Source organism: Colletes latitarsis, chromosome 8, assembly GCF_051014445.1.
Source record: "Colletes latitarsis isolate SP2378_abdomen chromosome 8, iyColLati1, whole genome shotgun sequence".
Classification (NCBI taxonomy): domain Eukaryota; kingdom Metazoa; phylum Arthropoda; class Insecta; order Hymenoptera; family Colletidae; genus Colletes; species Colletes latitarsis.
In genome coordinates, this window is record NC_135141.1 from 30,880,063 (window position 1) to 30,904,504 (window position 24,442).

Sequence of the window (24,442 nt, forward strand, 5' to 3'; positions counted from 1 at the left end):
ATGCAAGACACATTTCTTATTAAATGCTGGTGATACAACAATTGTAAAAAAGAGGTAATTTATGAAGCATTGTTTCATTGGGTGACATTATACACTAATGCATTTTGCTAAAAAAAAATATATATATGTGTGTTACAAGATATTATTCCTTTTTTTCTTCTGTAATATCTTCTATCTTTGGCTTGTTGTCTCTATAAATTACATAGTTCAATGCTGCAGCTAGAGAATTCCATGCTAAATATGGAATTACCAAACAGCCAGCAATTGGATTTACATTGTAAAATGCAATGCCCATTGCTACAGTGCTTCCCCACAATACTGCGATTTCATACAAAGCCTAAAAGTACAAGGATTGTAACTGACTAGAATCATCATTGAATCAGGATAACATGATTATTTCTATTAAGATACCAATTTCAGGTTGTGTGATCCAAAGAACAGTGGAGTCCATGACCAATTTAGTATTAAATTAGCTCCATAAATAGAAAGTGGTATTGCAGCCCCTCTGCAACTACCAGCATCTCTCCATACTAAATATGAAGAATATCCCATTGTACAATATAGAGTTGTCCATACTGGAGCAAACATCCAGTTTGGTGGTGTCCAAGCAGGCTTTTTTAAAGACTGTTGGACATCAAACAAGTAGTTGATTAATTTATTTATTAAATTAATTTCAATAAAACGTTTAAAATATTGACAATATTTTGAATTGCAGATTTAAAAATGAAAAATACACGAGGAATAAGTAGTTTATAGTTAAAACAAAAGATAACATTACATGTACACTTATATGTTATGTTCTCTTAATTCAAAATACATTGGCACAGTTATCTTATCTTAGAATTTCTAGTATATAGTTAAGTCTTTTTTTTTTAAGATTTATCATCTCTGAGAAAATTGTCTAAAAATAATTATTAGTTGACAATAATTACGTTCGACTGAATAAAGTTTGATTAGTTTAATAATAAATTTTTTAAAATATTATTCAAAGTAAAACTTTCTAAATAGAGAAGAAATACGACTCAACGTCCTAATAGAACATCGTACTTCCTCCTAGAAACACGATAGGAATATTAAATAAATTTTAATTTTCAAAGATTCATTATATTTCATTTTCACATTCTTCACATGCACTCGTACGCGAACTAATATTATATAATTCATTGTTATAATTAATACGAAAATTTTAACTACAAACTACTTTACACGTATCGTTTGAAATGTATCGACTCTGGTTCTCGTTTATGCGACTGAATTTGAATAATTTTACGAATTGATCGATTTAATTACCTCATACCAGGGTTTGATATTTTTTCTGGTGATATATCCACCGATCCAGCCACCAATATTTGGATGGATAACAGCTATTGCAAGCGGGCAATTTGTTTTTACAGGCATTTTACTTACAAAGAGAAGCTACCTTGCCTTCCTTAACAACGTACTTATCGAATGTCGATGGCAGAACGTATGCGCGACAAAATACGACACTACGTATTATAACTATGACTGACGCTTTCCAGTGATGTAACTATTTCAAAGGATGAACGCACTAACTGGGCATTTTTATTCGCGTGTTCGTTATCTGTACTCGTAATCATGACTAACGCAATTTGCAATGTCCGTGGCGTTTATTTAATGCAGAAGTTAAAATTAATAAATTCCCAATTATAAAAGCCGCTGTTAAAAATCATTCGTTTTGCTACCATTGTAGACAAACGTCGAAAACAGTTTGCCAAGTTGAGAATTGAATACCTTTCGATGATACATACTTGCGCAAATTACAGCCATTGTCTCGTGAAATTAATGCATGTATAGTTCACTATTTGATAGAGCTATACTGGAATTATAACATATCGTACAGTAAATGTTACATATATTAGAAGATACTTGAAACATAAAAATGATTCGTTTTCATTGCGTTAGCATTTCACGTCTTTCTGGGTTATAGATTCGTAAAGAAGGGATAAGTAGAACACGTACGTGTAGGTACATGTGTAAATTCGATTCAAACGTACTACCGACTAATGCAATGCATGCAAGGCGCAAGTTTTCGATTGGCAGGATAAAATTTAACCATTATATTTTACCAATCGAAAACCATACCACCATCGCACTTTTTGTTCATCCATTGTATAGTTTGGCAGAACGTTGAACCGAACGTATGCAATATTAATGGGAATTTGTTATTCCATTTCAATATTAGGCGAACGGTATCACTTTTATTTATACATATAATTTAATAAATATATTTATATTACATACATTTTTGGAGTGTCATGCATATACACAATTCATAACTGACTATTATTATAGTAACAGAGTGAGTATTGAACATCCAAACGTGTGCGTGGAGTACATGGTTTTCGTTTTTTCATTAAATTATCGTAATGGAATATATATACATGTACACAAATTGAAAGCATTAGAATTAGAAAAAAAAAAGACACTGCACGCGGTTATGTAAAATTAATTTTACATACAGAACTGCTTTGTTTTACTGTCTGTAAATATAATTATGTTTTAGAACAATTAAAATTCATTTAATTCGGTGAAATTTCGGAGAATCGAAATAGTTATATAAATTTACTTGAGTGCAAGTAAAAGGTCAATAAAATGTCAAAAATAATACAATATAAAATCATTTGCTAAAACTTTGAACGATGAAATCTTCCAAATTGTTAAAAATTTATAAAAATAATAAAAAGAATTAATATATTTAAATACATTAATAAAATCTTGAGATATGTATTCGAGATAAACAATATACTATTTATGCATCGATTTTTATATATTATATTAGTACCCACAAAAATGAATATTAAATGATACAGCCAAAAAAGTTGAGTGTCTTGAAATATTATGAAAGGGCGTACAAAAGGGGATATTTTCAAAGAAATCGTTTCTACATTACGACAAGCTGGTACGTAATTTTATGCTGGGCGATACACGTAGAAAGACGTCGGCACGTAGAGGAAAGAATCGTTTAAGATGCTTCGTCTACTTTTTGGTATGCTGTGTAATTCTCTATACTGAACTAAAATATCTAACTACTTGCTTTTTCAGGATACTGTTAACGATATTTCCCCACAGATTTTTTTTTTTTTCACGCACTCATCAATTGTGTACTCTGTACTTTATTTAATCATTTTTCATACTCGCCTAATTAAACAATTTTATTTGGTGTATACTAGTGCCCTTTCACTCACATTTTTGATTTTTAATATCTTTCTCACCGTTTACCTCTCTTTTACGCTCGGGTTTAGAAGAAAATACCCCCGGGAGATGATCTCTTACACGTTGTCTCAATTTTTGAGGAATTACCATTATGGTCGTTATTAAATTACCCAGGAATAGTACTAAAAACATGCTACTAAGGACTGGAACATGCCACGTAGCTTCTGGATGGGATGTTAATGTGTACAATACATATGCATTATATAATTGAAACAGGTATCCAACAAAAAGGAATGGCAACAAAAATGATAGTCCACGCCACATCCACGAATGAAAACCTTCGATAGTAATATCCATATTATGTCGTTCGCCCAATGCTTTCAAACGGTATAAAACACCGCGCTGATAACAAAATTGCAAATACTGCACTACACCTATAAATAGAAATAGTAAAATTTCAATTTTTAGTAATTAATTGTAAGAAAAATATTTCGTCTAGTATTACAAACAATTGAAATTATTTAGTGTAACTTACTAATGTACACATTGAACCACATAAATTGCTGTCGAAATGCGTACCATGGCCCTGTGTTAGGCCACACTAATAAAACACCAGATACTACGGTCGAGAGGAAATGATGAAATCTCCACCAACCTTTGATTTTTGAACCATTCACCTTTAATATACTTTCTCTTATTGTCAAGGTACAATAATACCAGACTAAAAGGAACATAAAGCTAAGTTCCAAAGTTCTGAAACATAAATTGCCATAGGATGTTTTATTGGGACAATTGCAATAGCTTCTTAAATTTTTAATAAAAAATAAATCATATCTTACCTGACATTAGTTACTAGATTTAATACAGATAAAATAAAGCCAATTACAGAGAGGATTAATTTAAACTTTTCGTACTCATCTTTGTACTTGAACCTAACAAAACAATAATAGAATAGTAATTTTTCAAATATACTTTTTATTTAGACAAAGTCACATCAAAATCCAATTTTTACTCACTTATCACTTTTGTTTAATATGGAAACATTAACACTGCCTAAAATAATTTGAAGGTATGTGCCATTCTGTTTTGGCAATGTTTGTTCTATTTCGTGTAATTGCTGTTCTCTTCTGGCCATATCTTTATTTAAACTTTTCCTTGCATCTCCTGCATGCAATCTAAAGTTGATTCAATGTTTCTCGTTATTTAAAGAGAATAATTACAACATAATTATCAGAATCGAATACTTACTGTTTGAGGGATTTTGATATTACACCCATTCTGTACCTTTGATGAGAAATACCTTTTAAACATTTTGCTTGAAGTTCGCTTATTTCGTCTAATTTTACAAGGTACTCTTTGTTTAATACCTGTCAACATAATTAAAATATCGTTGTTGCTTAGCTTAAAAATTGTATAACATTATTTGCGTTTTTCGCAATATGGAAGAAATATCCAGGAAAAGAGTTGCACACACAACGAACAGTTAAAAACATATAAAGAAAAGTTTATACGATAACATTTTTCGAATACATTCTTCAGCATGCAAAGTATTACACCGAAAATTTTTCGAATACCGGTTTCGAGTATCGCTGTGGATAAATAAAAAGTACACTTAACCTCGAATAAAATGATCCAACACGTTAATCACCGACAACATTAGTACCCAGGTTTAACGAAAAATTATCTTACTTCTAATTCCTTGTAATCTTTCGCTAAATCGTTCCAATCTTTCAAACAAGACTCGACATCGGTGTCCATCGTAGCGAGAAAAAGGGATGATGGTCAAGACCTCGCTAGGAATTTAGGTACGCTACAATCTATCGTATTCCTGGGGCTGACCAGTTTCTCGTGGATCTGGCGACAGAGTGCTCTAGAAGCCGCGTCCCGATTATCGCGATCTTCAGGGCCGACATATGATAAGAGCGTATTTCGAATATCTGTGGGGGAAACATATTTGTCAGAGATTTAAAGCGACGTTTCAAATAAAATACATTAAAAAAGTGGTTCTTTCTTTCAGAACTTGATGACCTAACAAATGCGTACCTATACAACAGCTTTGAAAAATATTAATTGATGACGAATAGAACGCAAAATGCATGTCAATACCGAATACGTAATTTTACGTTCCTTTTGCTTCTTACACGAATCCGATAAGCGATATTTCAAAACACGTTATTACGAATTAGCAATTCGTTGCCATAATCGCAATTAATCGTACGCAAATTAGGTACATTCGAGCATAATGAGACATATTTACCTGGGTACCCAGAATGCTTTGTTCGAATAAATCAAATATAGAATTATGATTCTGTTAAAGTCGGTTGTCAATGTGATTCGTACGTAGACGTGTTAACCTCGAAGCTTAACACTAACGATTGACTTTGCGAAGGCGGCAAACGAAAGATTATCTTATATTATATAAGCATAAACTATAAAAAAAGCTATCTAGCAGTCGATGAACAAAAAATACATTCTAAATGATTAGCATTGAAACAGGACACGTGTACTATCTTTTTTCCCAGAAGTGTGAGTTTCCCTTGACATTCAAATATTGCAACGTTCGCTGCTGTACCATTACGACCTCGTTCCAATTCCAAGTTCCTCGCGATCAACGACTTCTCAAATCGAGACGCACTTGTTTCGTTCTTTCTAGTTATTCACATTCACGCTGACGCGAACCGATCGCGTTACAGAACGCGCAAACTATCATAGAATCTCTCCGCTTCCGAGGAGCACAATACAGTCCGCCAATTTAACGCTGCGTCCTGTCGCAACGCGTTGAACACGCGAATTTTTTTACGGTCGTTGACCAGAGAGAGAGAGAGAGAGAAAGAGAGAGAGCTCCCACCGAACCACAGAGACAAAAGTGCTTTGCAGTCTCTGGTAAACAAGTTGCTTTATATTCAACCCATCGTACTACATTTCACGATTCTTTTAGCGACGATCCCTTGACCTCATGATTCACAATGTGCTCAGCAGACCGAGGCAAATTTTATTCACGAATAACGAATAAACATTTTAGATTCGTCGATAGCCTCTATTCTTGCGATCCGTCCAATCGCGTTATTGTATTTACAAACTCCCACGATAACTTTGTAGACGTTTTCTCTGTGCAAGGTTATAAACTCGGAAGTATACGATTATCTTGACAAGTTCAACTACCGCTACGAGTATCGCAATTTTACTCAAAATTTTACAACTACCACGTCCTTATTTTGTAGCGTGCCATTTTGTATTCGAAGGATCAAGAACCATACAAAGTTCTGAGCGGATCACGAAAAATATTAACGAAATTAACAAAAATTGGAGAGAACACGAGAATAAATAAAACTCGTAAGGGGCTACGAGACGAAGATAGTTGAGAAACACTGGCCTAGAGGTTAAGATTTCGATCCCTTGCGTTGAGAAATTCTTCGGGTATCGTTCGTTTGTGATAAGGAATGGCACAGTCAGAAATGTATGAAAAAAAAATGTTTCAGCTTCTGGCAACAACGAGAAACGTATTTTACTTTTTATCATGAATAATTTGTTATGCATAATTATATATAGGTAGTTACGAAAATAAACTTAAGCAGATATCTCTCGTCGGTGATGAGAATGGTACAACGCGATAAATATTCATTTTTCCGTACAAGCATTTTGTTCGGTATACAAGTTTTATTTATTCGTTATTCGAATAAATCTTTATTCAATGTAAGAATAAGATATACCGGTTTTTATCGACGGTTCTAGTTTTCAAAGTAAACCGTGTCTAGTACGTTATTCAAAATCAGATTTATCCCTGACCAGAGTATCAGCTGCATTATTTATAAATGCTATCGGGTTGTTCAAAGTCTTCTGTCTATATTCAACTTTGCAAGTAGAGTATCTCGTCCTTTTATCTACGCAAATTGCAACTATTTGTGTTTCAAAAGGAGGCTTTTTAGGATTGGTAAATAAGACCGAGATACCGGGAGATGTTTACGAGCAACAGCACGCACAAAAGAATCGTTTATAATTTTTTTTATGCAAATGCTTCTTGCATATCTTTCTCAGAGTTGTGCATATTGTTTATGTCGCCGCAGCGACACAGGTGGAACCCAAAGTATTAGAAGATACAACAACAAATCAAACATTGATAGTCGTATATGAAACAGTCAACAGTAACGAGCAGAGAAAAGTTAAATTTACCGCCTGATTTCTATTTTCAACAAAACTGTGCTCCGGCACATCGCGCGGAATATTTGAAAACATTGCCACAGAGTTCTGAGTTAAATAATAACTGCGGAGGATAACTTTTGAAAGAATGGAATAATATTAATATGGACTACAAGATATAAACGAAACGGATTCTCCAAAAGATACTTAATTATACCGTTATTATTGTTGTAAAACACGTTTTTACAAATTTTATCTTATCTATTCTATTTTTGTATATGGATAAGATATTGCGAGTAAATATCCGTACAGACAAGGATGTATAAGAATAATTATTTCAGCATTTATAAATGTTTGTATACCGAATCGTATATCGTGGTAATACGTTTCGTCCACCGTTATATATTACGAACGAATATCCTGTTGTAGTTGTAAAAACAGGTATAACGCGCGTAAAATTGCCAGTCTCAGGATCGTCTTCGTGTTCAAACGACGTTTTATACACCTCGTAATACTTTATTCCTGGAATCTCTAGTGTGGTCCCCACCACGGTGTAAGAAGTTTCAGCTGGAGATTTAAATATCTTCGAAACTGTTAAACAGTGTGCAGTGGTCGACGCTTTAGTCCCGGAATACCCACGATCAGACCGTGAGAAAGTATCAGTGTTCGCCGACAATTAAACAGCTGAGCGACGCGTTTCGCGCGGTTCGAGTAATCCCTGCGATCCGATGATTTAGTGTATTTGTTGGTTGAGGCGTTGATAACCACGGTGCGTTGTTTTTCACGATTCCTTAACGATATACAATATTTTTAAACGCGTACGCAGCGGCTGCAACAAAGATAACGTTACGCTATAGTATCGGTAATTTGCGTTTCAAAGGACACCGATTTTGTGAATACGAATGATGCACAATGGTTAAATTATCGATTTTTACAAATTCCCTCAACACGTTCACCGCCAAACCGATTTAATTGCTGTTCTATATTTTTATTATTTACGCTCTTAATTCGATACTTTTGTTTCGATCGATCTATTCAAAAATTTTTACCGAGAGTATAATCTCAAACACCTATTCGTTCTTTGTATAATGTTACTTGGATTTGAATGCTGTATCATACATATATGCATGGCATGGCTGTCAACGTGTCGATGGTTATCGTTACAATTGTTGTATACTATTTGTAATTCACTTACAGCGTTGATGAATAGGTACACGAATGTACAAAGTAAGGCAGTGAACGTAAGCAAATACATAAATTTCGCGTAAAATTTACACAGCAAGGTGCATCGTAATTATGTTAATTGCGACGCCACTGTAATCGGTAGAAAATAAGAACGCAGTGAATCAAGAAGCAAAGGAATCCTCGGTGGAAGAAAGTGGAAATCTCCAGCGGAGGGGTAAACGGCTTCTAGATAACGGCATAGTAAACGGTATTCGATCATTCTCACGTGTAAACCGTCCTGAAATCAGTGTATAACTTGAACCGTGATTTTCAGTGAATTTTAAAATTCGTATAATTTGATACTTCCTGTCACCGTTTCTGTTTCCGGTTGCGGCTGCGACTCGTTGTTACGAATTAATTTCGGTAGATGGACAATCCCCTAATGGTTGTCATTTAATACTCCGATAGGGACAGTTGTATCTGAAACACGTTATATCTGGGACCATTGTATTTGAAAACGTTTAAATACAATGTGCTATACCGTATTATTTAAATCATACAGGCACGAATTATCCAGGCTACTTGTACTCGAGACTGTCACCAGCTCTGTCATCGGTCTCCAGTGTGTGGGTACCAAGCATGGCGGGAGGGAATAAAAACAGAAAGTTCCCGCGAGGATCGCAGCGATTTCGCTTCGAATGAAGTCACGTTCATCTTCTGAAAAAAAAAAAAGAAAGCGATACGTCCGCAAATAGAAGTTTCGAATTCAACACGTGCGGTCGATGTAAGACAACCCGGCCAGCCAACGAATCGACGCTATCGCTTCGATCGTTCGTGCTGATCAAAAGTAGGTAAAACAGATCCATCGGGCCAATCGCGTGCACAAAGATGAACGTAGCGCGAAACGTTTTAAAAAACATCAAATCAAACGGCCACTGCAACAACGTCACGTCGTTGGACCGTCACGTGTTCGGTTGCGGTTATGCAGGCGCGTCAAGTTCACCGAGAATCGACGATCTGCCCGATATCTCGAAACCCTCTGACGGTGCATCTCGATCGAAGATAGAGATCAGCGAGATATCGCGCGAGAGAAATTACGGCACAGCAGCGACAGCAACGAACGGAAGTATAGCACAGGAAGCACCGAAACCGCGCGGACTTCCTGTCATCGGGACGCTTTTCTCGTTTCTGTTTTCCGGTGGCGTGAAACAACAGCACGAATATGTGAACAGAAGGCACAAGGAGCTGGGTCCGGTTTACAGGGAACGGATCGGGCCAGTCTCGGCGGTGTTCGTCAATTCGCCCCATGAATTTCATAGAATATTCCGTCTAGAGGGATCGGCGCCCAAACACTTTTTACCGGAAGCTTGGACTCTTTACAACGAAATACGGAAGTGTCGACGCGGTTTATTTTTCATGTAAATAATTTTCAAGTATTTATTGCTTATGGGGAAGGAACAGGGATGTTATTTATGTATGATATAAAATAACATTTTTACATCGTAAATAGTTTGTGCATAGTTAAATTTCTAATACTTCGATGAAACGAAAATGGAAATTGCATTTTGACTGCATTCTTACGTTCGAACAGGGACGGAGAGGAATGGATTCATTTTCGTAAAATATTAAATAAAGTGATGTTGGTACCGGATGCAACGAATTTAATGGCCGAACCGTGTCAAGAGGTTGCTAAGGGTCTTAGATTGAAATGGCAGAAGCAAATCGAGACCGATGCCATTATATCAAACTTACAGGTTCAACTTTATCAATGGTCTATCGAGGGTAAAAATAAATTATACCTCGAAATTGTTCGATAACGAACTGTAAAACGTAGAAAAATGAAAAATAATTTTTAATCGACAGCAATGATGGCCGCTTTGATGGGTCCTTCCTGGTGTTTTTATAAGCAACAATTATCACGGGATTTCGAGAAATTAGCGAAAATGTTACACAAAATATTCGAGTATTCGGCTAAATTGTCCATAATGCCAGCTAAAATAGCGATGAATTTACGATTACCAGTTTGGACGAAATTCATCACCTGTACTGATACAGCTTTCGAAATCGTTCGGATTCTGGTACCAGAAATGATTCGATTAGGCGGCGATGGCCTGTTGAAAAAAATGATCGACGAAGGAATTCAGGAGGAGAACGCAATTTGCATCATCACTGATTTTATCTTAGCAGCTGGCGATACGGTACGAGATAGGAAAAATAACGATTAATTTAATTAATGATGCTCGGAACATCGTTAATCGTCGTGAACGTTTAATTAATTGATCAATTAGTTAAGAATAATTAATCGATTATTTATTCTGGATTATAGACGGCGACCACTTTGCAATGGATATTGTTGCTGATATGTAATCACCCCGAGAGACAAGAGGAATTGTTTCGACATCTGAAGGAGCTTCCACAGAATGAATTACTGCGTGATCCCCTATTGAAAAGCATAATCAAAGAATCGCTGAGATTATATCCCATTGCTCCATTTATTTCACGATATTTACCGGAAGACAGCGTGATCGGTAATTACTTTGTGCCAAAAGGGGTAAATGAACTTGTTACTACGCTATTCGAAATAAGCATATCGTATAAATAGAAAAAAAAATGTCATATTAATAAGTTGCACAAATTTTTGTTGTAGGAGTTGCTCGTGCTGTCAATTTATTCGAGCGGTCGTGACACTGCAAATTTTTCACGACCAAATGAGTTCCTACCGGAAAGGTGGATCAGAACGGAAAAAGGCACTTACCAAGGTGTATTGAACCCACACGCAAGTCTGCCGTTCGCTTTCGGAGCAAGAAGTTGTATTGGACGAAAACTCGCAGAAACACAGATATCGCTCGCCTTGACAGAGGTATAAACAATTTGAACAAGGGATACATTAATTATTGATATGTTTTAATGTAAGATATTCTAACTAATCGCCGATACATTTTTATGTAAAATGTTCTAGCTGGTCAAATCGTTCAAGATAGAATGCGTAAATAGAGATCGGGTGAAACTAATTTTGCACATGATTTCCGTCCCGTCGGAGTCGTTGAAGTTGAAATTAACTCGAAGAGAATAAACGGGAATAAACAGAACACGAAAGGTATACTGACAGGAAAGTAAATATTTTATTCGTATTATTTCTGTTGTTCCTTCGATTGTTATTATATTTTACTCGTATACATTTAAAACGAACAAATTAATTACAAATACTTTCGCCACGGTATACGCAATAATTAGTGTTTTAATATATATTTTTTTAATCAAATTACACCTATAAAGTGTATAATCATCAATATACATCAATTCCATATTTTAAAATATATTCACAGTAAGTATAATAGGAATACATAATGAATAAAAGGTTTTATAATAAAAGAGTCTTATTAAGTGCCTCCCATGTAAGAATGTGGGTTATACGATCAAATATTCATCTATGTCGCTACTATTAATATCACAACTATATCGGATTAATTTATTGTTAACAAAACGTTGTTAATAATTGCTCTTACGTCGTTTAAAAATTCATGGAAACTTTCACTGGTAGAAAAGTCATGAAATGCTTGCACTCGTTCAGACTGTGTCATTGGAGCTTTAAGAAAGCTCTCTACGCAGCAGGATTTAAATTCGTGGCAAGAGTTAATTCTCGCCCAATTCCAGGCTCTACTGTAATTTGTATAGTTCAGTTTGGAGACCGAAGTTTTCGTTAGGATGTCCGATATATCGTCCATAAGAAATTTGTCAGCCAATAACGCGGCATCTAGTAACGATTCGATGGTCCTATTTTCGAAACTCGCTCCATTTATAGCCAATAGTAACGTGTTTAGGCTTTCCTTCGACGTGTTTCGTAGTTTGACACGTTTTTTGCCAGATTCTGAAAAGTTTCCTTCAAGCATAGCGGAAAATGCATCAGACTTTTGACACAATGTGTGCCTACATGCATCTATGGTTGTGCCATCGTCCAATTCGAATGTGACCGTCGTAAGTTTCGGATGACTATCGTACACTCTTGGAAAATCAGTCGAAGTGATGTGTGAAATTTGAAGCTTATCTATAAAACCAGGCTGCACCTGCAAAGTATCTGCCAGTCGACAGATCGACCAAATAGCCTGCTCGTGAAGGTTATGTTGCCGATCGGAAAGCACGCGAAATATTAACGGTATACCATCGTAATCGTTCAACAGATATACCAGACTGTGCCGAGATTTAATTAAGAATGGTATCGAAATTGCAATTACTAATTTATGAGTTTCTTCTCCAAATACTAGTATAGATTTAAGTTCTCTTATTGCTGTTTGTGCTAGCGTGCATAAATGCCTTGTGTACTGTTCCGAATCATATAACGTTTGCGCCTCGAAAATGAAGCCCTGCTTTAATAACGGCATTAAATATGCTCTATTCCTGTACAAAAAGATTTAATTAATACAAATTTCATTTCTACAATGAGTTTTTTACACTTACCTTGTAATTTTAATTAAAATTCTAGGCGCTTCTGGATCTTTGACATATTTAATGTAATTTGTTAGAGCTTCGATGGTTGTACGATCGGCCAGTTTTTCGATTGGTCGATTCGACTGACTTAATCGATTTAACAATACTAGTGTCCACACGCAAGTGTACGATTTACAACCATGTTCCCAATTTTGAACATCTTCTACATCTACAGTTACCGATTTACAACTTTTTAGCGATTCTACCTCTTCTTGAGGTTCTAGAATAAAGTAAAATTTGTGAATTTTACTTTTGTACGTATTAAATTTTTATGATAATTATGCATGTAGTTTAATATACCGTCTTCGTTGTCCATAAATTCTGTATCGCTACAAACTGGACTATAATTGCCTTCCGCATTCTCATCATTTTCTGTAGAATCATAAAAAGGTAAAGGTGGTGTACTAGGAGGTGAACTGGAAACGCTGGTAGCACTACCTGGACTCCAATCATCACGATAGTAATCGGAACTAAATCTGTAAAATAGAAATAGTCTCGTCCACGTTTTTTGCAACATTAAATTTAAAATAATTTGATGAACATACCGTCCGTAATTAATTTTATTATATTTTAATTCCGTTTGTCTGTTCGGAGGTGAATCATTCCCCCTCTTTTTAGAAGCAACAATTTCTTCATTCCTTATTTGAGTTACCATTCTTCTTAACCTGAGTACTAAAACATCGAGTAAACCATTTTTCACCAATATTGCAATGCTTGGGCCATCGTAAACAAATTGTGCGAGGGCATGTAATATCGTGTCATGATATCTTTCACTTTCTTGTAATAAAGATAACATTAATTCTAAACCAGATCCCATTCTAATTCTTGCACGATTAATAGCTTCTCGACAAAGTAGACATAAACTGACTAATATTTCTGTACACCGTCTCGAGCGATCGTTAATGAGTGCAATACAAGTTTCAACAGCACCAAGATTTCCCAAAATAGGACGACATACTGCTATATGGCAAAGAAGATACAAACACTTAGTAGCCATCTTATTATTTTTATCACAACATTCTACAATGCATTTATAGCCTTGTATATCTTTTTCTCCTCGTATTTGTTGTCCTACTCGAAGATCAAGTGTAATCAAAAAAGCACACAGTGCTTTTAAACAAGTTTCTACTAATTCTACATATTTTGAGTCTGTTTCTGATTTTTCCTTTGCTCTTACCAGCAAACATGTAATTCTAAATATAACTTCTGATTCTATAATTTTTTCTCTACTACCTTCGTGCATACTCCAAATATTTCTATAAAAGAAATTTGTAAATTAGTAAAAAATATTCTGCAGTACATAAGTATCATTGGTATATAAATAATTATTATTTTTAAATACCTTATGGCTCTAACACCCATTAAATAGGTTTGCATATTTAAATCTAATTGTAAAAGATTAACTAAAGCTTCGATTGCACCAGCCTGGCATAATGATTTAGCATGCCAATCGCATTCTGATAAATTTCCAATTAATCTACACGCACGGCAGTGTAAAGTATTTTCTAATTTAATATGCTTTATTATAGAAACTACATTACTTGCTATTTTAGAACCTCTGACCTAGAATACAATACATTTAACATTACTATGAATTAACACTGCATAATTATAAGTGAATAATGTTTATACAAAAATTAATCTATCTTTATCCAACTGAACCAGTCGAAGGATATCAACAGATTTAAAATATGTAGAAACATTATGTGCATTTATACCTTTTGCCTTGCATCTGAAGTCATACATGCATTTGCTAAAATACTTAGTGTCATGTTTAATATTTTCAAATCATGAAAACGAAGCAAATTTACTAAGATGCCCATTCCTCCATCTTTTGCGAATTGCTTCCAGCATTTTGGTTCATTTTTTAACCGTTCTAAACACGATGAAATTCCGTCTTTGGATTCTGATTTCAAATGTTTCATTAATTCTTGCAATATCAGATACTCCTTTTTCTCAACTACAGTTGACATTTCTTTAAATAAATAAAGAAATTAACGAAAATTCGTTAGTTTTTTAATCGAAACAACCAATTGCGCTGCCAACAAAATTGACAGCTACACCTGTACACAGGGTTGCCAGATTGCCAGATTTATCACAAGCCAGGTAGTACAAAAAATAAAGTCAAAAAAAAGCTAAACCATAAACTAAGTAATTATATAGATATGGAGTACAGTGTATAAAGGAGGAGCTACAAATTTATTACTACTTATAAAAGTGCAATCACTTAACGAGTACAAATCGGTTATTCAAGAAAATAAGTTACATAAAGGACATTATTTCATTGCATTTAAATGCAGTAATATCGTTTACAATCTTGTTAAATAGATATAACTAAAAACTAACAAACGACAATCGACTTTAGTAGGTACTAGCAATGTTGAACGATAAATAGCAACATTATGAGAGTCCGATTTTGCACTAGGTAGAAAGAATATGTATAATTGAGTATCTTTGTCTATTAAAATGGCAACCCTGCCTGTACAGTAACGTATAAAAATAATTTAGAAAGAAAAATAGTTTAATTGATAGTCTTCCACAATTTAAATATATATTACTGTTTATTGTATAGCATATCCTACAATAGTTTCGCGTTTAAATTCATAATCGTGTATATATAATTAATTAATTATTTTGTACAATTGTTTTTTAAATATCCCGCTGTCGAATTTTAATTTACAGTGTGTATACACAAAATACGCACTAGCGCCATAATAATTTCGATAGAGTTAGTAGAGATACTGTATACATAGATCAGGGAACATAATTGAAACAATTGTAGAGCATATTAATGACGCATGCAAGGTATTTAAGTATAATAATTATCCGTAACTGTTATTACTAATAGCAAGTACATTGTACACCACTGGTAATCACCGTTACTTATATATTTTATCATAAATTAGCATTGACTTAGAATGTAAGTATTTTCAGTTCGTTTTTAAATGTACAAGAGTATCCGAAGTCGAATCGAAAAGATAAAATATGCGTTCTGTATTCTGTATTATTATATAAAATATGTATATTCAATTTTAATGAGTTACCTTTAATGTTTTTCGGTACAATAAAAGTTCAAGCTTCTTACTACGATATTCGTACGGATAGCAAAATTTCGATGCCATTAAGAGTATAAATATTTCTGAACGTTGTTAAAAAGTATAGCAATTACGAACAATTACGTAAAATAAAAATCTCAACGTTCATCGTTGCGTTACACGGCAATTTCCTCACGGCGAAGCGCTTAAAATTAAATCTACTCCTATCTAACATTCGAATCGAACGCAACCGAATTCGCATCATCAAGGTGAACATAAATTATATCGTTCCAAAGTAAGAGGCAGGATTTTGTTGCGCGTTTCGCAAGAAATACGAATTTCTATTTTGCGTAAGCGCACGCCGTGAAGAGTATCGTCCGTGAAGCGCACCTGCTGGCAAGGGGCAGTGTCCGCGAATAGAGTATAGCAGAGGCGTCAAAATGATAGGAGAGGGCATGGGGATCGGATCGTGAGCTACGCAGGAGATGTCGACAAGATGACAGCGGCTGTGTGACGCTCGTTACGTTAATTCTTGGCTATAGGTTTGCCCGTGTACCAGGAAGAAGAATCGTTCGTGGATAAAAAGAACGACTTATGACTCGTTACGGTAGTACGCGCGTCTCAGTGGATACTCTGCCTCGAAACGAGATTGTGATCGGGCAAATTCGGGTAAGAGCCGTGACCGCCGCGCCCGTGCAATGTACACAGCGGCTTGAATCGTGCTCGAAATCGTCACCGTTCCCGAGGAGTCCTTATCTTCAACGGTCTGGAGTGGAGTAATGAGCGTTTTCGGAGATTTCCAGCGTGTCTGGGTACAAAGATTCCCGGACAGCGCCTTGCCGGCGGCCTGGGAAGAGGACGTCAGGGCCAACCTAGTCAAGCATAAACAGAAGGTAATAACTCAGAATCAGAAATTGTAATCTTTTCTTGTTTAATTTCTATAGCGAAGGATTTGTACGAATAGAATTTTTAACGATTCATTCAAGCGTTTCCTGTCAATTTTCATCGAATCACCGATCGTACCGTTTTTCGAGCACGGTGGAACATCGTATGATACGGTCCCTTGTGTTTTGACTTTAGTTATTACGAAATACATTATATCGTAATCGGTAATCACTTATTCGCGGTCAGAATACGGAATAAAAATTTTTTATGCTTTGGCTTAAATTCATGAATCATCTTAATACAGTGAGTTGACTTTACTATTTATTATTTTTAGGAAATTATCACAGTTCCCTTTGTCAAAAATTTATTTAGAAGTACTTTTTCAAGAAATTCACGTAATAACACTTCCAATTTCTTATTGCTAAAATTTTCCTTGTTCTTGAAGTAATGGTGGGCCTCATTTCATGAGTCATCGTATTAATTTCTTAGTTAATTGAGAAATTAACTTAATTTATAGTTGTGCATGGTTAACAGTTTGCATAACATGTTTATTTTATGTTTGTTAAATACATTGATTAGGGGCCATTCATAAAATCATTATGTAATAATATATTTAATCTTTGGTGAAAGTTGGATCATTTTTTTTGTTTTAGAAACATTAATTTTTGTTTATAAAATTCTTTGTGTGGTTCTGTCTTATTGAATCATTGCTTGCTTATCTGAAACCTGTTATCATGAACTAAAAAGACATATTTATATTATATTTACTTTTACTGATATATCCACACGAACAAATAATTGCAGCTAGCTGAGTATTAATCAAATATTAATGTTTTCACAGGTAACAGCTTTGAGGGAAGAACTTGAAAAAGAAGAATTTTATGTTGAATATTTAGAAAGATTATTAGCTGATGTTGAGCGCCATAAGCAATTGGCAAATAGTAATGCTACAACAACTCCTGAAAAACAGCAGCTCACAGAATTTCAAAATCAGCATACGTGTCAAACACTAGAAAACAGTTTACCAGATTCTACAAACACGTCTCATACTCAACACGTGGAGCCATCAGCCCCGCCCCTTCCTGTGCGCGAAGATATAAGTAAATTCCAGGATAAGTGTGTTTCTGAATTGAGTTCTACTCTTAATACGAGTAAGAGACCCAAAAGTGAGATACCAAGGAGTCCTGATAAAGTGCCTGAACTTAGAAGAAACAGTGACCCAGATGTGCCAAGTAATTATGTCACTGTAATTGAAGTGACAGGGAGCTCAAAAAAAGATAAAAATGAAGAATCTCTTAAAGAAGAGGACGAGAAAGGTGTTGTTCTTGTTAAATGATATTTTCATAATTAAATTCACTTTCATTTATGCTCGTACTTAATGAACAGATTTGGAAAATGCGATTAACGAAGATGGAGAAGACGGTGATGCGGAGGCATCGGAGGAAGAACCATACTATGATTCTGTAGCTTTAGATCAAACTGGAGAATATGTATATATCGACGCACGTGTTCCACCCGTTGGAAATAATAATGGCAATAGACCACCGCCAAGAAGACCGCCTTCCCTTCCGGATTCGCCAGGGAACCAGAGTAACTATGTCAACATCGACTATTTTATACAGTAAGTCAATTGTGACATAGCAAGATGTCATAGAAGTATAGCTTGTCCCACTTTCCTAAAATCACTCTGTATAGAACTGATATTATTTTTAGGCACAAAGCAGCAATGGACAGTGAAGACGAAGAAGGTGCAAGTCCTGCGCCACCGATTTTACTACGCGCTCTTAGTACCGATAATGAAACGGGTAGTAGCGACGCAGAACCTTTAAGCTTAAGCGAAGGTAGCTTAGAATCGCCGACACCGACTACACCGCGCCGACAAGAGAAAAGTAAAGACCGTGAGGACGATAGAACGTCTATGATTAAATGTATTGTAAACTCGGTAGTAGAAAGTGAAACTATATATGTCGAATGTCTAAACGTAATGTTGCAAGTATGTAGTCTACCTTTCGATTTAAGTGATACATAATAAATATTATTTTATCAATTCTAACAAAAATATCTACTTCCAGTACATGAAAGCTATCAGAGCAACATTGACCACGTCTCAACCCGTTATTTCCGAAGACGAGTTTGGCACTATGTTTTACAAGATTCCCGAGTTACATGCGTTACATCAAACATTTTTGGACGGTCTTAGGAAGAAATTAGAAAAATGGGACACTAAAACTACTATAGGTGAACAGTTTAAAGTAAGAATTGAATGTCCACAAAGTATATGGATCTAAAGAACAGAAAATGTATTGTACTTTCTTATCGATGTTATATTTATATTAACTGTAGATGGCCAGCAACATTGGATTATACGGAGCTTTTTTACACAATTACGCTCGCGCTACCGATACAGTACGCAGGTGTTCGGCACATTCTACTCAATTCGGTGAAATTACAAGGGATATAAGACTCAGAGGATTTCCCAAAGGTCCAGGTTTATCACTAGAAGATCTGTTACACAAGCCAGTAGCACGAGTACAAAAAAATGCATTAGTATTACATGTAAGTATCTATTTATATGTAGTTATTGAACTATTGTTACTTAAGAATATCCGATCTGTACCATTGTTAAATGAATGCTGATTGGTTAAGTCGATACAGTCAGTTGGAAATATACTATCTTATCTCGAAGTTCGCATTGATAAATCTTTTTCATTCGATTGTAGGATCTCCTTAAACATACACCAGTGAATCACGCAGATCATGCACCACTTTCAGAAGCTCTTGCTATGACTAGAAATTTTCTAGACGAATTCAATATTATTCAAACGAAATCAATGTTTCCGGTGAGAATAAGTGTTATAACATTTAAAATTTGTATAAATTTATTGTGACGCGTAGAAAAGAAAATCAGTTTTTTCAGAGTCATGACAGAGCGCAACGAAGATTAGTGAAAAATTCATTTGTGGTAGAGTTATCTGACGGCCATAGAAAGTTGAGACATTTGTTTCTCTTTAATGACGTTATTGCCTGTGCAAAATACAAAGCTTCTGGTAGAGACAAATTTACATTTGAGTTAAAGTGGTATGTACCAGTGGCAGAAGCGGTAGTGACAGAAGATGGTATTGAGCCGCGTGAGACTAGTCCAGCTAATGTCGTAGCTCTGAGGTACGTATTTATATTTAAGAATCGATTTATATCGATTTATATCGATTCTTTAGGTCATATAAACTTTTATATTTTTAGATGTTAACAATTAACATTTTTCTACTTACATATACTATGATAATTGATAAAAATGTATTATTTACTTTTATCGGTTCGTAATGAAAATACATTATTAATACATAGGTCACAAGCATGTACTGTACGTGATCAAATTTTGTGGGAAGAGCGAAATGATGAGAAACGAATTAGGCTTGGTGGTAGAGGTTCAGAAAAGAATAGGAAAAAGCTTGCTGAGCTCGAGGCTCAACTAGTATTAGCGTCACCAAATTTAGTATTACGCGTTGTGCATAAAAGTCAACATCGAGTACAAAACTCGTACACGTTTTTTCTATCCAGTGAATTTGAACGTTCTCAATGGGTTGAAGCAGTGGAGGCATTGCAACAGGTAATGCGTTCCCATATGTACCTAGATAAGTCAAAGGTGCGTAATTTTTACGATTACGAATATATAAATATTCTAAATATATTAAATAATATTTTTTATTTAAATTCAACACAAGGATCCAAGTAACAATGTACTCGTGAAAATAATTAAAGCGAACGCAAACAAATAGGTTAGGTCTGTTTTCATTTTTTAGGGTGGACAACCTCCAGGACCGTTACCGTTATCAATGTACGAATTGCAGGCATGGGTTACAGCCTGTCGTACCTATCTCCAAACAGATATGGGCAGCTATTTATTAAGATCAGGTCGCGATGAGAGTTTATTACTAGGTGATCTTCATTTGACTTTACTTGGTTTAATACCACCAGGTTTAGATAGAGTGGGAGATCTTTACATTATCGTTGAGGTTGACAGTTACGGGCACTATTTTAAACGAGCAAAAAGTCGTGTCGCAAGGGGTCAAGCGCCAACGTGGGGTAAAATATTATTTAATAAAAAGTAATTGTAAAGTTATCAATACAAATATATTTAAATTAATTATCTTTAATTTTATTAAGGTGAAACGTTTGTTGTTGAATTGGAAGGAAGTCAAAACGTTAGGATTTTATTGTACGAGGAATGTGGAACGCGTTCGGTATTACGAGGTAAATGCGTACAAAGATTGAGCAGGTCTTGGCTTCAGTCGGATCAAGTGGAGAGATCGTTAAATTTGGGACCAGCTACTCTAGATGTAGCTCTTCGTTTCGTTCCAAGCGAAGTAACATTAAGACGGGTACCATCCGCTAAGCCTCAAGGTTTATTCGGAGCTAAAATTCAACAAGTGTGCAAGTATGTTTTATTCTTTTTAAGCGAAACACAGATACAGTCGAATTCGGTTAAAATTTTTTACAAATACATTTGTTCTACAGACGCGAGAAACGTGACGTTCCTTTTATAATAACGGCATGCGTTAGGGAAGTGGAAAGGCGAGGCGTCGGAGAAGTGGGTTTATACCGCGTTTCTGGTTCGGCTTCAGATTTAACGAAATTGCGTAAATCGTTTGAAAGTAATTCGTACGAAGCAGAGCAGTTACTTAAAGAGGTAATTATTACAGAACCTTTTCCTTCCAATAGTCGTTGCATATGTGAAGATTATTTATGAAAGATTTTTTATGTTTCTATATGTAGGTGGATGTCCACTCTGTAACAGGTGTTCTTAAGTTATACCTTCGAGAAATGCCGGAAGCTCTTTTCACGGATGCCCTTTACCCGGCGTTCCTGGAAGCCTTTCAGAACAGCGAGTTGTCGAAGAGCGTCGCCTTACGACGAGTCTACGAAAGTTTGCCAATCGTAAATAAAGCAGTCATTGACTTTTTGCTCGCTCATTTGATACGCGTTAACAAACACGAGACGCAAAATAAGATGTCTTTGCACAATTTGGCGACGGTGTTCGGGCCAACGCTTCTCAGACCTGGCACGAATTCGCGATCTGACGCGAAGAGCCGCGACCCATTGGCGGCGGGCACTGTGGACGTGATGGCGCAGGCCGGTATATTATACTGTTTTTTGCAGATGCATATGCAACAGAACAATCAGTCACTCTAGTCGAGAGGTTCTTGTTGATTCATCGTGGCGTCAGTTGTTCACCGGGGATTTCGCGCAACGGGGCAGAGACTCGGCGGCGACTAACGCTGGAATGTAAAAATTTAACAATTTTTTATAATATATTTCGTTAGTTGGCGAACTTGCCGAGGTTCTATATAATAGCTGAACCGCATGATTTTTTAAATATGTCGTTGACGGCGATATTTTAAGCAAAAGGTTGCTTAAAAATCATGCGGATCAGTCATTGTGTAAAACTTCGGTAAGTTGACCTGTTAGTTTTGTGACGTATCGTTTATACAACGCTGAATTAGACGCATTAAGTAGTAGACAGGCTTCGACGAAACCCAGATCGATGAAATTCCTCTTTTGCATTGTTACGCATACGAGTAACGCAGCAAAGTGGACTTCGGAGCGGCAACGTATCGTCCCTGCTTCAAAGTCCGTGATATATTTTATACTTGTATTCCCGCGAAGTCCTAGCCACGATCTTGTGCGCGTGTTTACACGCGAAGCATTTTCAGAGATATTTTGAACGAAAATTTCTCCTATGAGAGAGAAAAGGAGACACAAAGCAGTCCGGTTCGCTATGTATCCACGCTTTAGAAAATAAGTATTTTTTCCAATGGGGCGTGTTCCTAGCAGAGAGCCTACATTTTTTTACGCAACAACGTGACATACATTTTACTATGTCCATGAAAATGTCCACGTATTCGAAACAATAACGTTTCTAAGTATTCCTACAGAAGATTTCAGAAAGCACGTTCCTCGAGATGTGCGAATTGAAGCTTAATAGTAACGTGTAATATACAGGCTGCTGTTTTTAAAAGGAAGTCGCGTTTCTCGCCACTTGTGAGCCGTTCTATTCTTTATAAAAATATTTTGAAATAAATCTCTGCTCTGGAGTGTTTTCGAAAGAACATTTCAAAGCAATGTAAAACCAGGTTTTTAATATTTAAGCTGTAATTAGACTCGTATTTGTTTTTTACTCGCACTGCCTGGCCGTTAATTTTATTTCAGTTGGACCAACTACTGGAAGTGGTTTCTATGATTAGAAACATTTCTAAATATAATATTTTAAATACTTTTAAAGTGTATGTTTAATAAATTATATAGCAATTAAACGTTAAGCATTGCTAGCACACGGTTGAAAATATTTTATATATGTAATTGTAAAATGTATTTTATTATATGCGTACATTCCTCTGTCAGCTTATTACTGAGATAAAAGGATATTTACAAATTATCCTTAACATTTATTTTTCAGTTCTTCGAGTTTGTTAAAGTCTAAATACAGCTTAATAGAGCACCAAAGAGAAAAGATTCTCTCTCATACCTTCAATAGAGAACCATGGTTAACCCTTTGAAGTATTGCAATATTTATAGTCTAATATCTACTACATACTTACCCTATAATATCATCCATTATATTTTGCTATTTCTGTATAACAGAACTAATTAATTCTATATCTTTGCATTAGTTGCGTCGTCAGATAAATTGCTCTCTATTAAATCTGTACTCGTATTTTTCAAAATACTGTTGAACGTCGTTTATACGAACTAGTATATGTCTCGTTTATGTTTTCTGATAATCGACGTTCCGCGGTATATGCTTCAAAGGGTTGAAGGAAAGAAAAGCACATTTGGCAGTACAAATTTAACACTTTATAGAATCCCCGCATTGCATGCTAGGACGTTTGTGAGCTACTTTGTAATCAAGGTCGAAAAAGAAAAAAACAAGTCTGACGAGTGTTCGATAAACGGAATAGTATATAAGTATTAAACAACAAAAGAAAAGAAGGAATGAAAAAATATTACGCCGAGGTACTTTTCCGGGGGTGATCTTTGTGCTAGAACGAAGGCAACTATCGTATGCGTGGTTTCAGCGTGTGTGCGTATGTATGTGTAACCCGCCCTTGTGTATTATATCGTAAATATTGGATATCTTTAATTTTTATATCGCATTTAGCATAAGATGCGTCCCTCTTTTGTACATTCATGAAACGTGTAAAGACAAAGTTTCCGCTATTACAATTTATTATTATTATTATTAATATTATGATTATTATTATTTTTATTACTCCGCATTTTACCATTACCCGATAATCACAAATCAAGTATTTGTTACGAAGTTCAATCAAGCTAGCTTATCCGCAGCAAGATGATGTACTGCCAAAAAAACAAACCCACGAAACACATAAATATACTGACGGTTTATAAACTTATAAATCGGAAATATTTATCGTCGCCCAAGGGTACGTTTAGTAGTCTTCGTTTCTTTTTATTTTTTTTTTTTTTTTTTTTTTTTTTTTTTTGTATGTAGAAAGTTAATTTTAAGCCGGAGCACGTTGTATTGTAACCAGAGTTGTTGTTTT

At 35.4% G+C, this 24,442-nt stretch overlaps 5 protein-coding genes across 11 annotated transcripts; 2 read left to right on the forward strand and 3 right to left on the reverse strand.

Moving 5' to 3' along the window:
- Positions 1-41: 41 nt before the first annotated feature.
- On the reverse strand, positions 42-2,978 carry Tspo (Translocator protein). Its single transcript, XM_076771454.1, has 3 exons — positions 1,291-2,978; positions 412-624; positions 42-337 (listed from the first exon to the last, which is right to left on the reverse strand). The coding sequence occupies exons 1-3, from the start codon at positions 1,396-1,398 to the stop codon at positions 143-145; spliced, it is 516 nt and encodes a 171-aa protein (XP_076627569.1). The 5' UTR covers positions 1,399-2,978; the 3' UTR covers positions 42-142.
- Positions 2,979-3,133: 155 nt separating this feature from the next.
- Positions 3,134-5,910, reverse strand: LOC143344882 (transmembrane protein 120 homolog). 4 transcript variants are annotated; one of them, XM_076771440.1, is made up of 7 exons: positions 5,747-5,910; positions 4,864-5,111; positions 4,423-4,541; positions 4,191-4,349; positions 4,014-4,106; positions 3,710-3,927; positions 3,134-3,608 (listed from the first exon to the last, which is right to left on the reverse strand). In XM_076771440.1, the coding sequence occupies exons 2-7, from the start codon at positions 4,930-4,932 to the stop codon at positions 3,199-3,201; spliced, it is 1,068 nt and encodes a 355-aa protein (XP_076627555.1). In that variant the 5' UTR covers positions 4,933-5,111; positions 5,747-5,910; the 3' UTR covers positions 3,134-3,198. The 4 variants fall into 4 exon arrangements, with proteins under 4 accessions (XP_076627555.1, XP_076627553.1, XP_076627554.1 ...); XM_076771438.1 differs by lacking the exon at positions 5,747-5,910 and adding an exon at positions 5,432-5,558; XM_076771439.1 differs by lacking the exon at positions 5,747-5,910 and adding an exon at positions 5,218-5,366.
- A 2,315-nt stretch (positions 5,911-8,225) lies between these two features.
- Positions 8,226-11,586, forward strand: Sad (Cytochrome P450 family protein sad). Of its 2 annotated transcripts, XM_076770419.1 has the most exons (6): positions 8,231-9,893; positions 10,067-10,257; positions 10,339-10,673; positions 10,802-11,026; positions 11,123-11,335; positions 11,435-11,586. In XM_076770419.1, the coding sequence occupies exons 1-6, from the start codon at positions 9,364-9,366 to the stop codon at positions 11,546-11,548; spliced, it is 1,608 nt and encodes a 535-aa protein (XP_076626534.1). In that variant the 5' UTR covers positions 8,231-9,363; the 3' UTR covers positions 11,549-11,586. The 2 variants fall into 2 exon arrangements, with proteins under 2 accessions (XP_076626535.1, XP_076626534.1); XM_076770420.1 differs by lacking the exon at positions 11,435-11,586 and having other exon boundaries at positions 8,226-9,893; positions 10,802-11,003; positions 11,123-11,309.
- Positions 11,587-11,939: 353 nt separating this feature from the next.
- Rnb (BTB/POZ domain-containing protein Rnb) lies at positions 11,940-15,041 on the reverse strand. The gene is made up of 6 exons (XM_076770418.1): positions 14,679-15,041; positions 14,303-14,523; positions 13,506-14,216; positions 13,261-13,436; positions 12,931-13,180; positions 11,940-12,870 (listed from the first exon to the last, which is right to left on the reverse strand). Exons 1-6 carry the CDS (start codon positions 14,931-14,933, stop codon positions 11,940-11,942), a joined length of 2,544 nt encoding a protein of 847 aa, XP_076626533.1. The 5' UTR covers positions 14,934-15,041.
- Positions 15,042-16,009: 968 nt separating this feature from the next.
- Rhogap1a (Rho GTPase activating protein at 1A) lies at positions 16,010-24,121 on the forward strand. Of its 3 annotated transcripts, none has more exons than XM_076771870.1 (13): positions 16,010-16,888; positions 17,722-18,196; positions 18,267-18,501; positions 18,594-18,873; positions 18,953-19,132; positions 19,224-19,436; positions 19,601-19,720; positions 19,798-20,042; positions 20,226-20,523; positions 20,681-20,963; positions 21,045-21,315; positions 21,396-21,567; positions 21,654-24,121. In XM_076771870.1, the coding sequence occupies exons 1-13, from the start codon at positions 16,775-16,777 to the stop codon at positions 22,068-22,070; spliced, it is 3,303 nt and encodes a 1,100-aa protein (XP_076627985.1). In that variant the 5' UTR covers positions 16,010-16,774; the 3' UTR covers positions 22,071-24,121. The 3 variants fall into 3 exon arrangements, with proteins under 3 accessions (XP_076627985.1, XP_076627986.1, XP_076627987.1); XM_076771871.1 differs by having other exon boundaries at positions 18,291-18,501; XM_076771872.1 differs by having other exon boundaries at positions 16,011-16,888; positions 20,226-20,487.
- The last annotated feature ends 321 nt before the right edge of the window (positions 24,122-24,442 follow it).

Excerpts from the sequence above, each read along its gene's own strand:
- Tspo (XM_076771454.1), bottom strand. The coding sequence starts at position 1,398 with ATGCCTGTAAAAACAAATTGCCCGCTTGCAATAGCTGTTATCCATCCA. Across the intron at positions 625-1,290 it reads ATATCAAACCCTGGTATGAG|TCTTTAAAAAAGCCTGCTTG; the intron begins GTAATTAAATCG and ends GATGTCCAACAG. Across the intron at positions 338-411 it reads GATCACACAACCTGAAATTG|GCTTTGTATGAAATCGCAGT; the intron begins GTATCTTAATAG and ends TTGTACTTTTAG.
- LOC143344882 (XM_076771440.1), bottom strand. The coding sequence starts at position 4,932 with ATGGACACCGATGTCGAGTCTTGTTTGAAAGATTGGAACGATTTAGCG. Across the intron at positions 4,542-4,863 it reads AAGATTACAAGGAATTAGAA|GTATTAAACAAAGAGTACCT; the intron begins GTAAGATAATTT and ends TTATGTTGACAG. Across the intron at positions 3,609-3,709 it reads GTGGTTCAATGTGTACATTA|GTGTAGTGCAGTATTTGCAA; the intron begins GTAAGTTACACT and ends TTCTATTTATAG.
- Sad (XM_076770419.1), top strand. The coding sequence starts at position 9,364 with ATGAACGTAGCGCGAAACGTTTTAAAAAACATCAAATCAAACGGCCAC. Across the intron at positions 10,258-10,338 it reads TTATCAATGGTCTATCGAGG|CAATGATGGCCGCTTTGATG; the intron begins GTAAAAATAAAT and ends TTTAATCGACAG. Across the intron at positions 10,674-10,801 it reads TCTTAGCAGCTGGCGATACG|ACGGCGACCACTTTGCAATG; the intron begins GTACGAGATAGG and ends TCTGGATTATAG.
- Rnb (XM_076770418.1), bottom strand. The coding sequence starts at position 14,933 with ATGTCAACTGTAGTTGAGAAAAAGGAGTATCTGATATTGCAAGAATTA. Across the intron at positions 13,437-13,505 it reads AATAAAATTAATTACGGACG|ATTTAGTTCCGATTACTATC; the intron begins GTATGTTCATCA and ends TCTATTTTACAG. Across the intron at positions 13,181-13,260 it reads ATTTATGGACAACGAAGACG|AACCTCAAGAAGAGGTAGAA; the intron begins GTATATTAAACT and ends ACTTTATTCTAG.
- Rhogap1a (XM_076771870.1), top strand. The coding sequence starts at position 16,775 with ATGAGCGTTTTCGGAGATTTCCAGCGTGTCTGGGTACAAAGATTCCCG. Across the intron at positions 18,502-18,593 it reads AACATCGACTATTTTATACA|GCACAAAGCAGCAATGGACA; the intron begins GTAAGTCAATTG and ends TATTATTTTTAG. Across the intron at positions 21,568-21,653 it reads CAGAGCAGTTACTTAAAGAG|GTGGATGTCCACTCTGTAAC; the intron begins GTAATTATTACA and ends TTCTATATGTAG.